Source organism: Exophiala aquamarina (assembly GCF_000709125.1).
Source record: "Exophiala aquamarina CBS 119918 chromosome Unknown aczIA-supercont1.3, whole genome shotgun sequence".
Classification (NCBI taxonomy): domain Eukaryota; kingdom Fungi; phylum Ascomycota; class Eurotiomycetes; order Chaetothyriales; family Herpotrichiellaceae; genus Exophiala; species Exophiala aquamarina.
In genome coordinates this window covers 1,089,262-1,107,970 of record NW_013550585.1, presented here as the reverse complement: position 1 = coordinate 1,107,970, position 18,709 = coordinate 1,089,262, and the positions used below count along the sequence as shown (strand labels likewise).

The 18,709-nt window shown below is 49.6% G+C and overlaps 4 protein-coding genes across 4 annotated transcripts; 3 read left to right on the top strand and 1 right to left on the bottom strand.

Annotated features, from left to right (window-relative positions):
- Positions 1–104: 104 nt before the first annotated feature.
- A1O9_03995 (uncharacterized protein) lies at positions 105–7,106 on the top strand (the record flags this gene model as incomplete). The annotated part of the gene is made up of 3 exons (XM_013406287.1): positions 105–675; positions 728–1,023; positions 1,071–7,106. The coding sequence occupies 3 exons, from the start codon at positions 105–107 to the stop codon at positions 7,104–7,106; spliced, it is 6,903 nt and encodes a 2,300-aa protein (XP_013261741.1).
- Positions 7,107–7,462: 356 nt separating this feature from the next.
- Positions 7,463–8,869, bottom strand: A1O9_03994 (uncharacterized protein; the record flags this gene model as incomplete). The annotated part of the gene is made up of 2 exons (XM_013406286.1): positions 7,463–8,582; positions 8,634–8,869. The coding sequence occupies 2 exons, from the start codon at positions 8,867–8,869 to the stop codon at positions 7,463–7,465; spliced, it is 1,356 nt and encodes a 451-aa protein (XP_013261740.1).
- A 272-nt stretch (positions 8,870–9,141) lies between these two features.
- On the top strand, positions 9,142–9,958 carry A1O9_03993 (NADH dehydrogenase; the record flags this gene model as incomplete). The annotated part of the gene is made up of 5 exons (XM_013406285.1): positions 9,142–9,198; positions 9,254–9,270; positions 9,347–9,552; positions 9,623–9,825; positions 9,878–9,958. 5 exons carry the CDS (start codon positions 9,142–9,144, stop codon positions 9,956–9,958), a joined length of 564 nt encoding a protein of 187 aa, XP_013261739.1.
- Positions 9,959–13,199: 3,241 nt separating this feature from the next.
- Positions 13,200–15,106, top strand: A1O9_03992 (uncharacterized protein; the record flags this gene model as incomplete). Its single annotated transcript, XM_013406284.1, has 2 exons — positions 13,200–13,311; positions 13,590–15,106. The coding sequence occupies 2 exons, from the start codon at positions 13,200–13,202 to the stop codon at positions 15,104–15,106; spliced, it is 1,629 nt and encodes a 542-aa protein (XP_013261738.1).
- Between the last annotated feature and the right edge of the window lie 3,603 nt (positions 15,107–18,709).

Genomic DNA, 18,709 nt, shown 5'->3' with positions numbered 1-18,709 from the left:
ACCAAAACCACGCGTTGAATTGCCTTTTTCCTAGCACGCGTCGGAAATCCCTCAACTCGCCAAATTCATCTGCCATGCATAAGTGCAATGACCAGACCAATATCATGGTACCAGTGCATGTAGCACGACAAATGAATGGCGTTGAGCCTCCGCCATCATCCATCTTGACCACGCATGTTGTCCATGGAAATGGCGTCCCAGATCTCGATCGTGACAATTTCAAACAACTCTTGGCTGAAGTTCTCAGCACCGACGACCGCGGGCAGTCCAATCTCGGAGCGGATGTCTCAGTCAACCACAAATTGATCTGTATAATATTTCAAGTCGGTATCGAAACCGCTTTGGAAGACAATCCATTCAAGTCCAATGGAGGCGCAGGTAGGACAAATGCGCAGTTGCAAGATTGTCTTAAGGTAATTAAACTTGCAATCGAGAGATCTCCGCAGGTCATTACTTTGAAGTCAGACTCCCAAGGTCGGGATGAAGCTGATTGGAAACCTCCGTTATATGCTTGGCTATTTCCCAGCCTATTACCCTTGATCGTATCTTCTCAAACGGTTCAGGTTCGAGAAGGCGTTTCCGCAATTTACGACGCCATGCTACAGGCGAGCATGACGTTTGCACCTTCCAACCAGATTCAAGGCTTGTTGGAATTCTTCAGGTCATCTCTATTAGGTGAGTTCCCATCTCACTCTCGACCATGGACTTGAAGCTCATATTCTTCGAGTTGTCCTGCGGTTTGGTACGTCCCCTAGCTCAGCTTCTCGCCGACCGCTGGTCATTGATAGCGAGGACTTTGGGGCTAGCATACAAAAGTTCTCGCGGCGACCGAACCTCCTATTGAGGAGCCTCAGCTTTGCGGGCTGTCATGAGCTGTTGTCGGCCTTGTGCTGTGTCATGAAAGTGATTGCGAAGTATTCCGACTCAACATTTAGCAGGATCCAATATAAAAAGCTAGTCATGCGCCTTCGCAGGACGATTGATGTTGTTGGAAATGAACATATACAAGAAGAAGACCTCGAGGTACGTGCCACGTGGTATTGAATTGTCCACTACTGATGTTCGTGCAGGAACTGTCACGTGAACTAGGTGCCCTGGATCTTCTACCCGCAGAACTTCCGAAAGAGCTCGACGTGCAAGCCTCGGACAACGCCTGGTCTGAAACAAACAGGGCCCGTAAAAGACTGCGACTGTCGACTGACGAGGATGATGCTTTACTTGCCCCGAGCTATCATCAGGAGATATGTCGTCGACTCACTGGAGAGCTCACTGGCCGTGCTGTTCCCGATCTTGATGGCCTGAGTGCAACAGCAGCTGCAGGCTTCCGAGGAGTGACACCAGAGAAACAAAGTGCAGTTATTGAGTGGATAGGTCTAACGGCCTGCAAAATTTCGTCCACCTCTCGGGATCTTGCGTGCGAAGTCTGCGATTCTGAGGGCACCCTTTCCGACACTATAGTTATTCCCCTAGCCGACGAAAGTGATGAGCTGTTGAAGACCTTGCTCGTCCTAATTCCAACCATATCTCGTCAATCTAGGGCTAGAATAATTGCAATGGCGGCTTTACGACGAGTGATTGCCCATTTAGGCTCGGCAGATAACCTCAAGCTTAGCCAAACTCCGGCTGGTGAATGGTGTTTGCAATCACTCAAGAGTTCGTCAAGAGATCTACGGCTTGCAGCTACGAGGACCCTTCAAGCTTACGTCTTCTCAAAGAAGAGCGTTGATACTGCACTTATTCGAGAGAATCGAATTGCAGCTCTTGATTTTCTACAAAACCTGTGGCAGAAGGGGGATGTCGCCGTGCAAGAAACAATAATATTAGCATTAACCCTGATGGCTCGGGTCGTTGGAGACGAAGAACTGAACATCATCTTGGTGAGGCTCGTCGAATACTTGGGCCACAAAAACCCCTACATTAGTGGTGTTGTTTACGCTGGTATTCAACAATTGGCGCAGACCATGCAAGTTACGGTGTGGCTTCTGCTTCGTCCCTTCTGGCGGACCCTGGGCGTTGTGCTTGCAAAGTCGATCTCATCCAGGCCCCAAGTTGCACACCAATTATGCGACCTCCTCGGCATGGACATGTCTGGCCTAATGAATCACGCCGCCGAATACGCTCTCCCATACCTCGTCCTTCACAAAGATCATGAAACGATAAGACGTTTTGCTGAGATCAACGGCCAATCCACCACAGCTTTCGAATTGTGTACCCAGGAGAAACCTCTCACGGCTATTCTGTCATACCTTCTTGTTCAGCCGTTCCCCGATCCTGAACAGGCAATAATGAAGATTTTGACCGAGGTCTCCGACGAATTCGGAAGAAGTGACCTTGCGACGTGGATTGCACATGATCCTAACCGCATTACGTGCGAGCTTCTGAAGGCCATTGGGGATAGTGGCCAAGGCAAGTCATCGCGGATCTACCAAGCATTGCAGCTGCTTGCGCAGTTGAGTGCTCGCCAACGTGGAGTGTCTTCTGGGTCAAGAAGAGGGGACAGTATTGGAGCTTTCCTCGAGAATAATGTTCTAGCAGTTGTGACCCACTTCACAGTCCTACTGAATGATATTGGAGCGAAAGAGCCTAAGCTTGAGAAGAGGCGTTGCCTTTCTGCTTTAGGAGAAATCGTGAAGCTCGGCAAAAGTCGAGTCACGCGTGCACTGCCGCAAATATGTGCATGCCTACGGTCAGGTCTCGACGACGCGGAGTTATGTAATGCAGCGTTCGCTTCATGGGCAGCAATGATCAAGTCGTTGAAGGATGGTGACATTGAACCCCTGATCGATCAGACAATTGCTATCATAGTTCAAACTTGGGGACTACTGGACAGTACTTCCCAGCAACAGGCCTATGATGTAGTAGGCGATCTCCTGAGAAACCACACAGACCTTGTCAGAGAGAACTTTGATACAATTCCTTCACTGTCCACAATCCCTGTCATGACCAAGTTTGAAACAGAAATTGGTGCGCTCAAACGCCAGATGGACGAACGCCACCAACTTCTTGCATATACGAAGAGACTTGGGGATGAAAATGTTACTGTTGTTGAACAGGCATTGGTCGAATTGTCCCCGCTTCTACAACAGAAACAGGAATTTTTGCAGCGTTGCATACTCCAGGAACAGCCGGATGAGTTTGTTGCCGGTCTCACGCGTGCTTTGCTCGATGCATGTATCAAGTTCAACACCAGTTCTCGCATTACAGGACTGTGCGGCCGGTGTTTAGGTAGCATCGGGTGTTTGGATCCAAGTAAAATCGAGAGTGTTCGGGAACGCAAGACAATGGTTGTTCTATCAAACTTTGTGAAAGCCGACGAGGTTAGAGAGTGGGTGTTCCTATTCCTACAGACTGTCCTCGTCCCATCATTTTTATCAGCAACAACAACGAGAGCACAAGGTTTCCTTGGATGGGCAATGCAAGAATTCCTCAAATCCTGCGAACAAGACAGTCCAACCAAAACCAAGTCCGGTAAGCTTGCCAAACAATTGTGGGAAGAACTGCCCGAAACCATGAAGAATACAATGACTCCATTCTTGACTTCGAGGTATACCGTTCAAGAAATGAGAGCACCACCGAAGTGCCAATATCCTTTTTTCGAACCAGGCATGAAGCATCGAGACTGGCTCCGAGCTATAACATTAGATTTCCTTCACCGCGGACCAGGTGAAAACGTCGATATCGTCTTCGCCATTGCCTGCAGGATCGTCAACGGTCAAGACATCGCGATACCAGCTTTCTTACTGCCATACGCTACTGTGAACCTCATTGTTAGTGGGGTTGAAAGTGACAGTCAGGAGATCATCAAGGAGATCACTTCCATACTCAGTTATTCACTAAATGGGCAGGATGGTCGCGTGCAGGATGATATCAAGCTGTGTAGTCAAACGGTATTTGAGATACTGGACTATATGACGAGTTGGCATCAACAGAAACGAAAAAAGCACTCCCAAGACGTGGCTCGTTCAGAGCGCAGTGGTAAGATTGAGGCTGTCCTTGAAAGTACTGCTGCACAAATACGAAGCATTGAGCGAGTTTTGGAAAGCATTCCACCCGATGTTTTGGCCCGGCGGTCGTTGGAGTGTAAGTCCTACGCACGAGCACTTTTCCACTGGGAACAACACATCCGCCGGTCAAAATCCGACAATGTTGAGGCTGAATTACAACGACTACAAGACATATACGCCCAGATTGACGAGCCCGATGGTATTGAGGGAATATCTTCTCGCATGCATGTCCTTGATATCGAGCAGCAAGTACTGGAGCATCGAAAGGCTGGTCGGTGGACAGCTGCACAGAGTTGGTATGAAATGCAACTTATTGCCCATCCAGACGACGTCGACGTACAAAAGAACTTGATGGTCTGTCTTAAAGAATCTGGGCAATACGACGTGCTCCTTCACCATTTCGATGATATCAAAAGTCGCAACACAACTTCCACTACCTTGAGTTCATACGCGATCGAAGCTGCCTGGGCGACCAACAGGTGGGACCGGCTTTCCACTTACTTACCCAAGGCTGGCGGCTCTGACTTTGCATCGCACATTGCAGAAATTATACTAGCGATCAACGAGAACGACGACACCAAAACCTTCAACCTGATTGAAGAACTGTATCGTATAACTGCATCAGAGTTTACACCAAATACTATTTCTTCCTTGCATGCGGGACATGACACATTGTTGAAGCTCCACTTGCTCAACGATCTTGAGCTAATGACATCGAGTTCAACGATGGACCGGCTCTCTGTACTTGAGAAGCTGCGCGGTCGTCTCGATGTGCTTGGTTCCAATGTAACAGATAAGCAGTATCTCCTTGGAGTACGACGTGCGGTCATGTCACTTCGTCCAGATATGTTCATCCCAATCGATATTTCAGCGGCTTGGCTCTCAACCGCCCGCCTAGCACGCAAGGCCAGGTCTACTACCCAAGCCTTCAATGCTGTTTTAAAAGCCTCCGCCTTGGGTGACAAATCAGCTGCTATCGAACATGCCAAGCTGATGTGGTTGGAAGGGCATCATCGAAAGGCAATTCAGACTCTAGAAAGCGCAATTGAGTCAGGTGCCTTTGTTGCTCACGACTATGTTACTGAGGCTGGGGCGGTTAGTATGACCGCAGAGCAACGACATTCGCAAAATGCAGTCACAGCAAAGGCAAACGTTCTGCTGGGCAAATGGCTTGACCAGTCAGGCCAAACGCAATCCGACATTATCAAAAGTACGTTCGGCAAAGCAACATTAAGCTTTCGCAAGTGGGAAAAGGGTTGGTACCATTTGGGTCGTTATTACAACAAGATACTAGATTCGGAAAAAGCGATGCCCCCGGGAAAAGAAAGCCAGACGTTCTTGACGGGTGAAGCAACAAAAGTTGTCATCGACAACTACCTAAGATCGCTTCTCAACGGTAGCAAGTATGTCTTTCAGACACTGCCAAAGATTCTGACTCTCTGGCTGGAACTAGTCGACGGCATGTCCATTCAGCCAGATCCACGACGAGGAAACGCAGAATTCCATGCACACAACGCAGTGCAGAGGAAGCGCGTCATGGAAGAGACGAACAACCAGATTAAAAAGTATATGGAACGACTACAACCTGCTCTTCTCTATACAATCCTGCCACAAGTGGTTGCTCGAATCTGCCACAAAAACGAAACTGTCTCGGATCTGCTTGGGAGCATTGTTGTCAAAGTGGTGAGAATATTTCCGCAGCAGGCGTATTGGACATTACTAGCTGTTGTGGAATCGCAACAAAAAGACCGCGCGGTCAAAGGGCTCGCCCTCGTCAAGAAAATTGTAGAAGTTCAAAAGAAGTCTTCAAAAGATGCCTCAGCAGCTGATTTGAGGAATCTATTCACAACAGGGCAAAAGTTCACAAGAGAGCTTATTCGCATTTCCGACTATGGGATTGAAGGTCGAGTCTCCAAAGTGAGCCTGTCTAAGGATCTTGGTTTTAACCACAAAATTGCACCGTCGAAATTGGTGGTCCCAATTCAAGCTTGCTTGATACCAAGCATGCCCACGAGCTTTGAACCTGCACAACTAAAAGCATTCCGACCGTTCGCCAAGGACCCCATTACGGTCTCTGCATTCGTGGACGAAGCCGTTGTTCTTTCTTCTCTTCAGAAGCCCCGCAAGCTCACCATCCGAGGGTCCGACGGTGGCCTCTACAACGTCTTGGCAAAGCCGAAGGATGATCTGCGCAAAGACCAGCGTCTGATGGAGTTCAATACGATGATCAACCGTTTCCTCAAGCGAGATGTCGATGCCGCAAAGCGTAGACTCTACATCCGCACATATGCAGTCATTCCATTGAATGAAGAATGCGGATTGATCGAGTGGGTGGACAACCTCAAGACGTTCAGAGACATCATACTCAAACTATACAAGGACAAGTCCATCCAGCCCAACTATGTGGAGATCCGCAAAGCATTAGACGAGTCCTGCTCTGGAGATCCCGAAAAGGTGCAGATTTTCACTAACAAAGTGCTTGCCAACTTCCCGCCTGTGTTCCACGAATGGTTCGTCGAATCATTCCCGGACCCAAGCGCATGGTTCAACGCGCGGCTCCGGTACACTCGTTCCGCTGCCGTGATGTCCATCGTGGGCCACGTCCTCGGGCTGGGTGACCGCCACGGCGAGAACATCCTCTTCGAAGAAGACAATGGCGGCACCCTGCACGTAGACTTCAACTGCCTGTTTGACAAAGGCCTGACGTTCGAGAAGCCCGAGACAGTCCCGTTCCGCTTGACCCACAACATGATCGATGCCATGGGCGCGTACGGCTACGAAGGGCCTTTCCGCCGTTGCTGCGAGATCACCCTCACGCTGCTCCGCAGCAACCAGGACGCGTTGATGACCATCCTTGAGACATTCCTTCATGACCCAACGACAGATTTCATCAACGGCCCCGGAAGGAAGAAGAAAAGCGTCAACGGCGTCCCGAATACACCGGTGGAGGTTCTCGATGGAGTTAGGACGAAGGTTAGGGGTTTGCTTGCTGGTGAGAGCGTGCCGTTGAGTGTTGGGGGCTACGTCGAGGAGATGATTCAGCGTGCTACTGCTGAGCAAAATCTCTGTAAGATGTATATCGGTTGGTGTGCATTCTTTTAGTGAAGTATATGGAATGAACAGTTTACCCCGTTAGCTTAGAGTGCGGTGCTTGAGACTTGGTTTCGGTGTCTTGACGCCACGTCCGTCGTCCGATAGTATTGTTTTTCTTTCACTCTTAAAGAGATTATTGCTATCGACAGAAACAGTGAGAACAGCATGTCTTAGATTCTCTTATGATATCAAGTCGTCGTGGTCAATACAAAGCCATTACACATGAACGAGCGCCGTTGTTGGTATGATAGCTCCTTACTTCTAGGGTCATATAAACCTGAAGCCTCTTTTCAGCTGCAACTCCGGAAGTCCGTAGCCAAATATCCATGTCAGGTCATGGCAGGTACATGCCGGCACCACAGGATTTACTCTTCCTGTGGCGCAGGGGACGAAGAGAACATGCCCTCCGCTTCGAAATCTTCTCCCTCCGCCTCCTGCGCCTCCTTCGCCATCAACTCGCTGGCAGTCTGCAGAAATGGAAGCCCATCGTTGTTCTCAGCTAGAGGTTGATCCACTTGTGCCTCGATGTTTTCATGTGAAGCTTCGCAGGCGTTGTCTCGTCCGATGGTGTATGGCAGGGACACAGTGGTCCCAGTAGATGGCCTGGGGACTGTTTGTTGGGTCTGTCGTACGTCCTGTTCTGCTAGCAGGGCGTCCAAATTGTCCAAGTCATCGTCCTCAAAGATGCCACCTGTACGCTTCGGTGCAGCAGGTCCGCTTTGTAGAGATTGGATCTGCGCCAGCGGTGATCTTGGCCGCACCTCTGCTTCTTGTTCTGCAAGAAGCGCGTCGAGCTCGTCCTCATCGTTGTCGTCAAATGGAGCGTGAGGAGTCGGTCTGGGTTGCTCATTGCGATTGTGGGAAGAAGTGGGCGCTTGCACCCGTCGAGTTTCTTGTTCTGCCAGCAACGCATCGAGATCGTCTTCGCCTTCAGAGTCGATGTTGGTCGTGGTTTGGGCTTTGGAAGGTGCTTGTCGTGCGTCTTGCTCGGCCAGAAGTGCTTCCAATTCATCGTCCTCAGGCAATTCATCATTGGCGGTGGAATATCGATTTGTGTTTAAGTCGCTAACGAACAGTGAGTTATTTGCCATACCCACACCTGGAGACGCATTTGGTGCAGCATCCGATGTCTGCTCCAGTTGATTCTCTGTCGTGGCAGGGTCTCCAGCACCATAAAGATCGTCATCCTCGAACTCATCCTTTCCAGCCAGCGACTTTTTAGAGACGTACCCTGGCTTGCTCTCATCGATCCATTCTTTCCTCATGACGTTCATACGCTTGCTGTGACCAACTTTCTCGATCAATTGCAGTCCATCGGCAAACTTCGCCCTTGGATACAGGTTGTCCAGCCATTGCTGGTAATAGTTGAGTAGGCGTGCCGCATCAGAGAACTCATGTCCTTTGCCTTTCAACCGCAGTTTCTTCGAAATCTTCCCTGACCTTGCTAATTCACGCAGGTTGGGTATTCCCGGTGCTGAAAGAAGTCTATCGCGCTGGAATAAGAACGATGGAATTGTCATCGAGGATTAAACTTACCTTGCTTCGTCGAGTTTGGCAATGGGTTTTCTCTTCTTCTTGATCTGGACTTCTTCGTCAATACCTAGCTCGTCGTCCCCATCATCGGCTTTCCTCTTCGTATACCTTGGGCTTAAATTTGCTTTATCGTCGCGTGTTACCTTGGTCGTCTTATCGCCAAACGGATCCTCATCATCAGTAGTGTCATAGTTGAAGAGGTCATCAGCAGTTGCCGCGGTGAGCGGGTCTGCTGCCATTTTGGTGTAATTTCGGGCGTTCAGATTGTTGTATGAAAGAACATAAGTTGAATTGGATGGTGATCATCTTCGAAAGGGACGCGTCGCGCGACAGCCTCGTGTTGGTCTGTAATGGAAAGTCTCCGAGTGGCTACGTCATTTGAAATTACCTTGGCATTGAATTTCCACTAGTCCTACTTAGGATAAGCTCCTGTTGAGCTCCGCAGCCCAGATCGAACCTCACATTTGCACGTTAGCAGAAGCCGTGTAGAAGACAAAAGTTGTCTGCAGCCATGGCAGAAGAGCAGAGAGCCTTCATCCCGCCCAAGCGGCCAAACACTGATTATCCTGTAAGCTTAGAGATTCGCTGGACATGAATCACGTTAGACTGACTGTTTTGAACAGGTTATTGACACTGACCCGTACGTCTCCATCTCCGTGCATATACAGTCCTTGAAGCTCTGATGAATGGTTGACTGACATTGGGACTTATTACAGTCACTGGAGACGAGCATTTGGCTATGCCAGGCCTGAAGATTGGACGTACGGAGCCGGAGTTGCAGCCATAGGACCCGCCTTCATGCTCATGACCGAACGATATGCCCCGTCTTTCGCCGGCAAAGGCGCATTCCCTCCTGTCTTCAGACTGAGTGTCGGCATCGGTCTACTCGCCGGTGCTGGCATGGTATACCAGCGAAGTTGCCGTACGTAAAATTACATCCATGGCGTGAATTATATAGGATTCGCAGACAGCTAATATAGGATCTGGGATAGTCCGATTTTACGGCTGGACTGAGAATGACCGAGAAGTTAAGAGAGACATGAGAGAAATGGTCGAAAAGGTCAAGAAGGGCGAGCCATTGTATGGCGTGAGCGACCTCAGTGAATACCACCAGGGTGTTGCGGCACGGAATAGCAGATACTCGGCCTTACTAGCACACATTGTTCCTTGGGCAAACTTCGTCAATCACAACCAGGTCAGTTCGCCAATGTGGTATAACCCCCCTTCATCGCGCTGATGTTCTTTAGCACGGTGTGGACACCGCCAAATATTATCAGCAAGCCGAACGAGAGCTAGAAGCTTCGCGATTATCGAAACAGAGTCGGTAACTTTTGGGCCAATCTCTCCGCCCGGTGCGAGATTCAAAGTTATAAAGGAAACAGAAAGAGCAAGAGCACTAGCTCTTTAGCTATTGTACATACAACGGTGGGAAGAAGGTTATGTAGCTGTTCTAAAGGCACTGCCCGTGAATCAAAAAGCAAAGTTGTCACAGATTAGATTTGCTCTGGATTTATTCTCAACCCTTGTTTTGTCGATGTCTGGAGGCTCGATCTACTGGTGTTCTGTAGTTATGTTAACAGTCCAATGAACCTGTGCCAAAACCTGCAACCGTGACCTTGTGCTCAATGAGCCGGTTTCTACGTTTAACACTTATGACACATGCAGAACAACAAGGAAATGAAGACCTGCTGTTGCCATATAAGAATGCAAGAAGACCTTGGAGGGCCGGGGAGAGTAGATATTATCAACCAGAGTTCACCATGAGCCAGAGCAAATGGCAAGTGACTGCTACTGACAAGTGTAACGTTATGAATTTCGTGTCACGGCTATCCAGCGATGAAAAGTGCATACATATTATTATCTTATTGACAACATCGAGCCCTATGTACGTCCATGAACCCCACTAACAATGCCAAAGGCCTCCTCCATGACACGAAGCTATTTAGAGTTAGTATCCGAACTGAGAGCATATTCAAGAGCGGCATATTGATGAGGCGAGCTGGTAAAGAACGGGTGGTCGATGGTACAATTGTGTATTTCACGCTAAATATTGCATTGACAATTCTTCCCTTTCAATGGTGACCTCCTCGTTCAGAAGGCACTTGTATCTTGCTACCTGGGGAGGCGCCTATGCCCCTTTCCAGCGTCTTGACTGACAACCTCGCCCCTCTTGTCGACGTCTACCGGTTGCCGGTGCGAGAATTAGCAGGCTGTGATTAACTCGTGCCAACATCGGAGGAGCATTTGTTAGCGATGCATGCCCTTCGTAAATATTTCGGCATCCAGTGACAAAAGAGAGCGTTCGGCGGGATCAGATCAGCGCCCGATGTTTGAGTCAGTGAAACATCTATCGATCCGTTGAGAGGGCCAGCTGACGTTGGGAACCGGGTCGACCTGTGAGGCAATCATGAATGGATTGCAGGTACGAGATCGCTGGATGCGTAAGGCTGCAGCAGAGACGATCTTATCGAGCAAATTGCCTAGGTAGTGCGGAATATCACCTCAATTCCTCTGAAGCGTGGCCATTGTGGTGCCAGCATAACCAGTGGGATGGACACCATCGGATTCGTGATGAGGATGTTAGAAAAGGCAACTGGCTGGCTGATGGCTCTGGACCCGTCGCAGGTGGCTTGTGAGTAGTAGATGTTGGTGGTCTCGTCCAAGACAAAGGATACATTGATTCTTGAAGCTTTAGGTCGGCGTTTTCCTAGCGGGTGCGAATCTCGCCCAAGATGTCGATCGATAGGATACGACCCGCCTTGTCTTTCGGATTGCGGCTCCAACTTGATATTTGACTGTTGCTGCCTTGCTATGAAACGTATGATCCGCTTTTGCATAGCGTGAGAACAACCTTCCTCAACCCTGTATAGGGTTTCAGGACACTTTCTCTCTCTTTGCAGCCATTCCTATATCATACCTATGGTACCGTGTACTGATTCAGATCTTGAAAAGGCGGGGTCCGGTCAAGGCGGCTGGAAGCGTGCAGAAGGTGGTTTTAGGTTTGTTCCTCGGGCGCTCTTTTATACCTCAGACTTCACGTTGTCCACCAATGACTCACCCTTCAACTCTCAGTAAGGAGCCTGTGTTGTCAGCGTTCAGAAGGGTGGAGATGCTCATCATCTCCTTCACCCTGTCATTCTTAACGGGGTTAAGAAGCTCCTCTATTTTCACAACTCTGTTTCTCCCCTGGCTTTGGGGTGCTTGGCTATCGCCCTCCCAGGCGAGAACCACCGTGGGCATTCCTTTGGCTCTCTTCCACGCCTCGAACTCAGTTAACGCCTCCTCCTCACTGAGGAGTGGTGGAGGAAGCATGAACTCTGGCACGTCGGTATCCTGCTCACCTTCGGTGCCAGATGGGGGCTCCTGGTCGTTGCGGGGTTGTCTCAGAGCATGGTCAGCCCCGTTCGCAGCCAGAAGCGCACCATCTGTATTTGGTGGAAGGTTTATTGGTGATTTCAGGATCGTAAGACCCGGGTACGTGTTGTAATGAAAGATTTTGGAAGACATGGTAATTAATTGATCAGGGGAGAGGTTAGTGAGACTGTGTATCAGATCGAAGAGACGGGATGCTGGTCAGACTGTATTAGAGTTGAACAGACGGGAGGTTGTAGTAGAAAAAACTGTACTATGCAGAATCGAAGACTCTGGTTTGCAAGGGTAGGGAGCTTTCCAGGATTATATATGAAATGTGCTTTGGAGAGAAATTTTCATGGTAGAGGTCCCCATCGTAGAGGTTCTCACCATAGAGGTCCTCACGGAAGCCTCCATTCTCATAGTAAGGTTTTCCATTTGGAGTTCAAAAACAAACAACGCGTGGTACGTCTAATCATTCGTAGCATCCATACGAATACTTTCCTACCTTATGACCGTGAAACCTTTGCCTATGCACAAGAGATCGGGCTGCAAATGCTTTACCTTGCAGCCAGACTTGTTGTTCAGAATGTTCGATTGGGTTGCAGGCAGCTCCATTGCTTATGAGAGCTCCTCGTGAGGGTATTTGGAAAATTGATGACCTGCTCTCCGATTGGAGTTTTGATTCATCCTTCCTGAATGTCCATGTCATTTTTTAATGATCCATAACATTAGACTTGCCTCCATTGTGGACATTGTTTAGTGAGGTCGATGATATTCTAAGCTTCATAGAGCCACGTTTGCAGTGAATTTTCGTCTATTTTGTGATCAAGAGACTATTGTAGAATCGCTTCCACAACCAAAGATGAGCGCATGTTCCTCTGTGGATATGGTAGTATTGGTTAGATGTGAGACTAGGGGAGTGGTGAAGCTTGGGCTGTGAGGATAAGGTCAAGATGAACTGGATTCTGCGGGTTGTGACATGATTGGTCATTCGTTAAGGGACGCAATAAAACGGGGGCGTTGCCGCCTTTAGGCGCCAAAGGCGCCAAGCTAAAATCACATGCCTTTCCCCTGAAACCATGGGGGCAGCCACCCCAAACGGATAGGGCAAGTTATCCGGGTCGACTATCGGACAACTATTCACTTCTGAAGGGACCCGAAACACTTTCTGGCACCGAAGAACGAGCTGACACTGGTGCTCCAGTGTATCTCAACATGATCTTAAGGTCAGAATTTTTGTTTCTGGCTTCTTATCTGTCTACTCCGGCATGGGCAGCTGAAACCAGAGCTTCGTCATCGTCGAGGCCTCGAGGGGTTAGTCCTGAATGTAAGAATGCTCACAGTTGATTCCTTGGTGGCTTTTACAACATATTTGCGATCTGGAACAGAAGCTGAGAGATTTGGAAGGCTAACATGATCCTCAAGTTGCTAAATTCTATAAAAGTACCGACTCAAACACTTTCACATGCATATCCAATCCTTCTGTAACGATCCCCTTCTCACGGGTCAATGACGATTTCTGTGACTGTCCCGACGGTTCAGATGAGCCCGGAACAGCCGCATGCTCATATCTCTCCCCTTTATCTCCTCCACAATACCGCCCAGGGCCGGACACCCCAGCTGCGTCCGTGAACAGTACATTAGCCCTCCCAGGATTCTACTGCAAGAACAAAGGTCATCAGCCCTCCTACATCCGCTTCGAGAGTGTCAATGATGGAAAATGCGACTATGATTTATGTTGTGACGGCTCAGACGAGTGGGCTCAAGTCGGAGGAAATAAATGTCTGGACAAGTGCAAGGAGATTGGGACTGAGTTCAGGAAGAATCAGGAAGTGAAACAGAAGGCCTTGAAGGCAGCTCTAAAGCGAAAGAGTGCACTAGCAGCTGAGGCCTCTAGGCTGAAGCGGGAGGTTGAGCTCTCAGTGGAGACTGCTGAACTTAAGCTCAAGGGCTTCCAGCTGAAGGCAACCGAGGCAGAAGATACACTGAAGGATGTGGAACGGAGAGAAAAACTTCGGATCGTTCGAGGTGAAGCCGCAGGACAAGGTGGAGGAAAACTGGCTGTTCTCATTGGGCTGGCTCGTTCGCGAGTCGAGGAGCTCCGCGGTCACCTAGAGACAACGAAGAAACAGCGTGATGCGATGGTGGGCAGAGTCACGGAACTCGAAAAGCTCCTGGCCGCTCTGAAGGACGAACACAATCCCAACTTCAACGATGAAGGCGTGAAACGTGCAGTACGAGGCTGGGAGGATTACGCTGCTCGCGACACAGATGACAGTTGGACAGACGCTGAGGACCGTGACCTCTTCGCTGTCATGGCCATTGATAGTGATGCCAACGGCATTAACTGGAATGAATTCCAGGAAGAGCCTACAGAGCCCGAATCTGACGTTGCTGCACTTTATCAATTCCGGTCCTACCTCCCCGATAACGTCCGCCTGTGGATCGATGAGAAATCCGCCTCGATCCGACAGATCCTAGTCCAGAATGGTGTGCTACCCGACACAGCCTCTCCGTCTGCCGGTGCGACTGCATCGGAGAGCAAAGCAGTGCAGGATGCGAAGAAACTCCTCTCGGACGCAGAACGCGATGTGAAGAACGCAGAAAACGATCTGAAGAGACATCGCGAAGATCTACAAAAGGACTATGGGCCATACGACGGCATCTTCCGTGCCCTCAAGGACGTTTGCATTTCGAAGGACAGCGGCGAGTACGAGTATGAGCTTTGCTTCCTCGCCCAGACGAAACAGAAATCTAAGAAGGGCGGCTCGCACACGACCATGGGTAATTTTGTTGGATTTGACACCGAGTTCGTCGACGAGGGTGCTATCCCCGCCGACGGCAAAGGACTAGGCACAGGTGAGAGATTGATCATGAAGTATGAGAATGGTCAAGGGTGCTGGAACGGGCCGAGTCGTTCGACTCGTGTATATCTCGCGTGCAGCGAGACCGACGAGGTTTGGAAGATCAGTGAGAGCGAAAAATGCGTCTACCGTATGGAGGTCGGCACTGCAGCTGTGTGTGAGCAGAGCCCTGATGGTAATACGCTGGGGTACAGCAAAGTTCTTGTCGAAGATGATGGGGTTGAAGCAGCCGCAGTGGGCAAGAAAGATGAATTGTAGTGCCCAATCTTAAGTTGTCGTGGTTGGTCATTTGTGCAGGTTAGGTGTTTTCGGTTCGATCTGGATGATCGTCATTGGAACTTGGCCCTGTAGATTGCTTTTGCTCAAAAAGCAAGATGCTTGAGACTTGAAAATACGGTGGTCAATGAACAACCGCTATTTCCGAACATCTGACTTGAGATTTCAAGATTCAATTGCTAGCCTCTCAACCTCAATGCGTGCATATATGTATTGGAAAGGTCGAGGCGTGAAGGCGATAGGCTAGCAACAGAATCTATTCAAAACATGAACCTAAAATCATGGAGATGTTCAGCCACAAATCCCAAACGAAAGACATGTTGACCTCGACGAAAAGCAGACTTTTGTGACCATGCTCTGGCATCTCCAGCGCTATCTATCTACTTGGGTAAGGTTTTCATCCTACTGGGTGCATACCTACCGCCAATCTACCTTGTAAAACATATCAGTTCGGCTTGTGCCATTATTCCTTGGACAATAACCCGGGCCCATCTGCATACACACGCACCACCGTCTTTCTTTGCTTGCTATTTATTTTCTAATACATCTCCTACTATAAATGTGTCCCATTTTCCGGGGAATTCTTATCATGGAGCTCAGAACGACACCTCCTCCAAGAGCCCAGCTCGTTTCGCGCCGCCAGGAGCCGATCGTCTCCGCTTGGGCAGAGTGTTAGCCAGGCAAGAGCTGTCGCTCAACGTCAAGCAATACAGCGGGGACACGACGCGCAGGTGGCCTGGGCCTGAGCGACGTTCGTTGTGTCCGCCAGGTCTACGGCCTTCAGCACACCCGGAACCAACGCCTATCCATCCGTATGATGCACAGTCACCCGCTTGTAGGTTCAAGCAGACCAGCGTGATGTCGCTCACAATCTGTGACAGTGGACACAAGGCCGGGAACCCCCTGTGCTGCAGCTGACTTGGACGTAGCCCACGTTGGTCAATGTCTGGCATGAGGCAAGGCTACACCACCGTCGTGCACTGCGACCACAGCTGCGGCGGCGGTGGTTGTGCTTGTTCGACTTGTGGTCGAGGATGTCATGGTAGATGTGGTCGTTGAAGTGCCTGGTGTAGAAGTCGATGTTGAGGAACTAGTAGCGGTAGTAGATGTAACGAATGCGGCAGTTGTTGTGTTGCCAGTTGGCACTGCTGATGTTGACGATGTCGCGGTGACGGAATAAGACGTGCTCGTGGTTGTTCTAGATGTAGTCTAGTCGTTGCCGCTGTAGGGCCTGCTCTGATGACTACGCATATCGTTCCGAGGGTAGCCTGGAGAATGCCAGGGGGGTGTAAAGAGTGAGACCCAAGCCTGAATTCCCAGCTATTATGGATGAAGGACAGTTAGGGATGGAGGATGTTGTTTGTGAAGCTGATGCTGCGGTGATGGCAGGTCACGTATTCGAATTTGGAGTGATCGATTGGAACTACCTGTCGCTGCGATAGATGATAGTGATATAGAGGCCACGCTGGTGGCGTCTGAGTTACTCATGATGCTTCCGGTGCCGACGTCTGCTGCAGCAACAACGCATAAATCTAAAAAGTTGCCAAGGCCAATGTCTATCGCGAAATACACGCTGTTCGGCCCACGATTCCCAACCGTTCCTGGGGCGCAGCTGGACACTGACTCGGTGGTTGTACCAAAAGCTGCGACATTTGTGCTTGAGCTACTTGTCGTTGTTTGTGTAGTAATCGACATTGGGTTTGTGCTTGCAGATGATCCAGAAGCTGACGTGGAAGTGGCGACCAAAGGTGGGGCACTTGTATTAGATGCTGAAGTCACCATTGCCTGACCAAGCATGGTGGCTGAAAGCGTACTGCCAGCAATAGTACAGACTACACTAATAGAGTCCCAACCAAGATCAATTGTGAAGACAGAGTTGCCAGGTGCAGCATTGTCAACAACACCAAACCCACATACGGGTAGCTTTGACGTCGCAATGGTTGGTATAGACGGCAACATTGAAGTTAAAGATGCGATGATCATGTTGCAGAAGCTGGAGGTATGCTGATGGATAGAGGCGAGATGAATGATGTTGTGGTTGTTGCTGTGGTTGTTGCTGGGGTAGATATAGGAGACTGCCCTCTAGATATACCATTCGGCAAGCTCACCGACAAAGATCCAGACTGCGTTGAAGAAGCTTGCGCAGAGACAGAATGCACACAATTCGAAGGCGTGGAGGGAGAGATAGTTAGAATACCTGAGGTCGACGACATCGAGAGTGTAGAGTTGGTTGCAAGCCTCGAAATTGAGACGAAGAGTGAGGGAGTTGCTATTCCTGAGGAGATTATGCTAGAGGGGCTGGAGCTCGTTATTGAAACACGATTTCTTGATGGACCACTGGTGATCGTATTCGAAGCCCAAGTTCTAGTGACAGCAGAGAATGATATCGATAGGTAGATACTGGAATTCCCGCCGTTCCCTCGGATCGTCTCCGTCCCCGTGTGGCTACTAGTAGAGAGCAAGCCTATGCTACTATCGCGTGGCGGTGTGCGAGCCGTTGTTGATACACTGGAGGCAGCGTGGACAGATGTGCTAATTGAGACCAGGTTTATGCTCCTAGCACTCGAAGATATGCTAGCAGACACTGATGCGCTGGAACCCGCGGGCGTCGCTATGCTCGATAGACCACCAGGATCAAAAACTCCATATGCTCCAAGAAAATGAGTCCTCGCACAACATATGTGAACTTAGAATAGACAAGGCACCATTTTCCCATCATTCTAACATACAATTGTGAGAATATTCTGCTGATGTTTCCACACCAACCTAACAACGGGATCGATCCATGTTGGTGGGGCGGCAGCTGTCGGGAACCAAAGCACAGGGTAGGCGGCACGCACGAATATCGAGATCTTAAGAATTGGTCTTCAAGAAAGGCTTGTAGTTATCAAGGGATAGAATCTGGATTGCAATGGAATGATTGCAGGTAAGAAGAATACATCATCTTGAATGTTTGAGGTCCATGCCAAGCACTCCGAGTTGGGTATTCCGGAAGAATTTAGCTCCGAGAGACTCGTTCGCAAAAGCAGCGTGAGCCGCGTGACTTGAGTTGTTCCGACGTAAGGGGCCTCATTAGTAAGCGGCTTGCCTCGGCGACGAGCGTGGACGACCACCCATCTCCTTCGCTGCCGTGCCTCACTCTTGTTCCTGTGCACCGACCCTCTCTGTGACTGGTTCAGTTCTCGTGTGCAATGTTCAACGAACCCTTGTCCAGGTGCCCCCGTTCTCCATCTCGACTTGGCCAGTAGGGACATGAATTGTCGACGTGATGGAAGGGAGCAGGGTCAGGCTACCTAAGGCATGTGAGCAATGTCGGCGAATGAAGAAAAGATGCCATCCTCCGTTCCCTTATCAAACATGCTCCCGGTCAGGCTTGGACTGTGTGGTCCCGCCCAAAGGCCAGGTATAGCATCTATCCTCACTGAGGCTGCTGGCTCTGACCTGAATGCATCTCTAGACCCCTCCGAACATCCAAGCATAATAACTTCCCATTTGCATCAATTGAAGGTGATACAGATACTCCAGACATTCTACCAGCAAAGCCAATAGACCAAGCATCATTGAGTCAATCGCCTAGCACTCAGG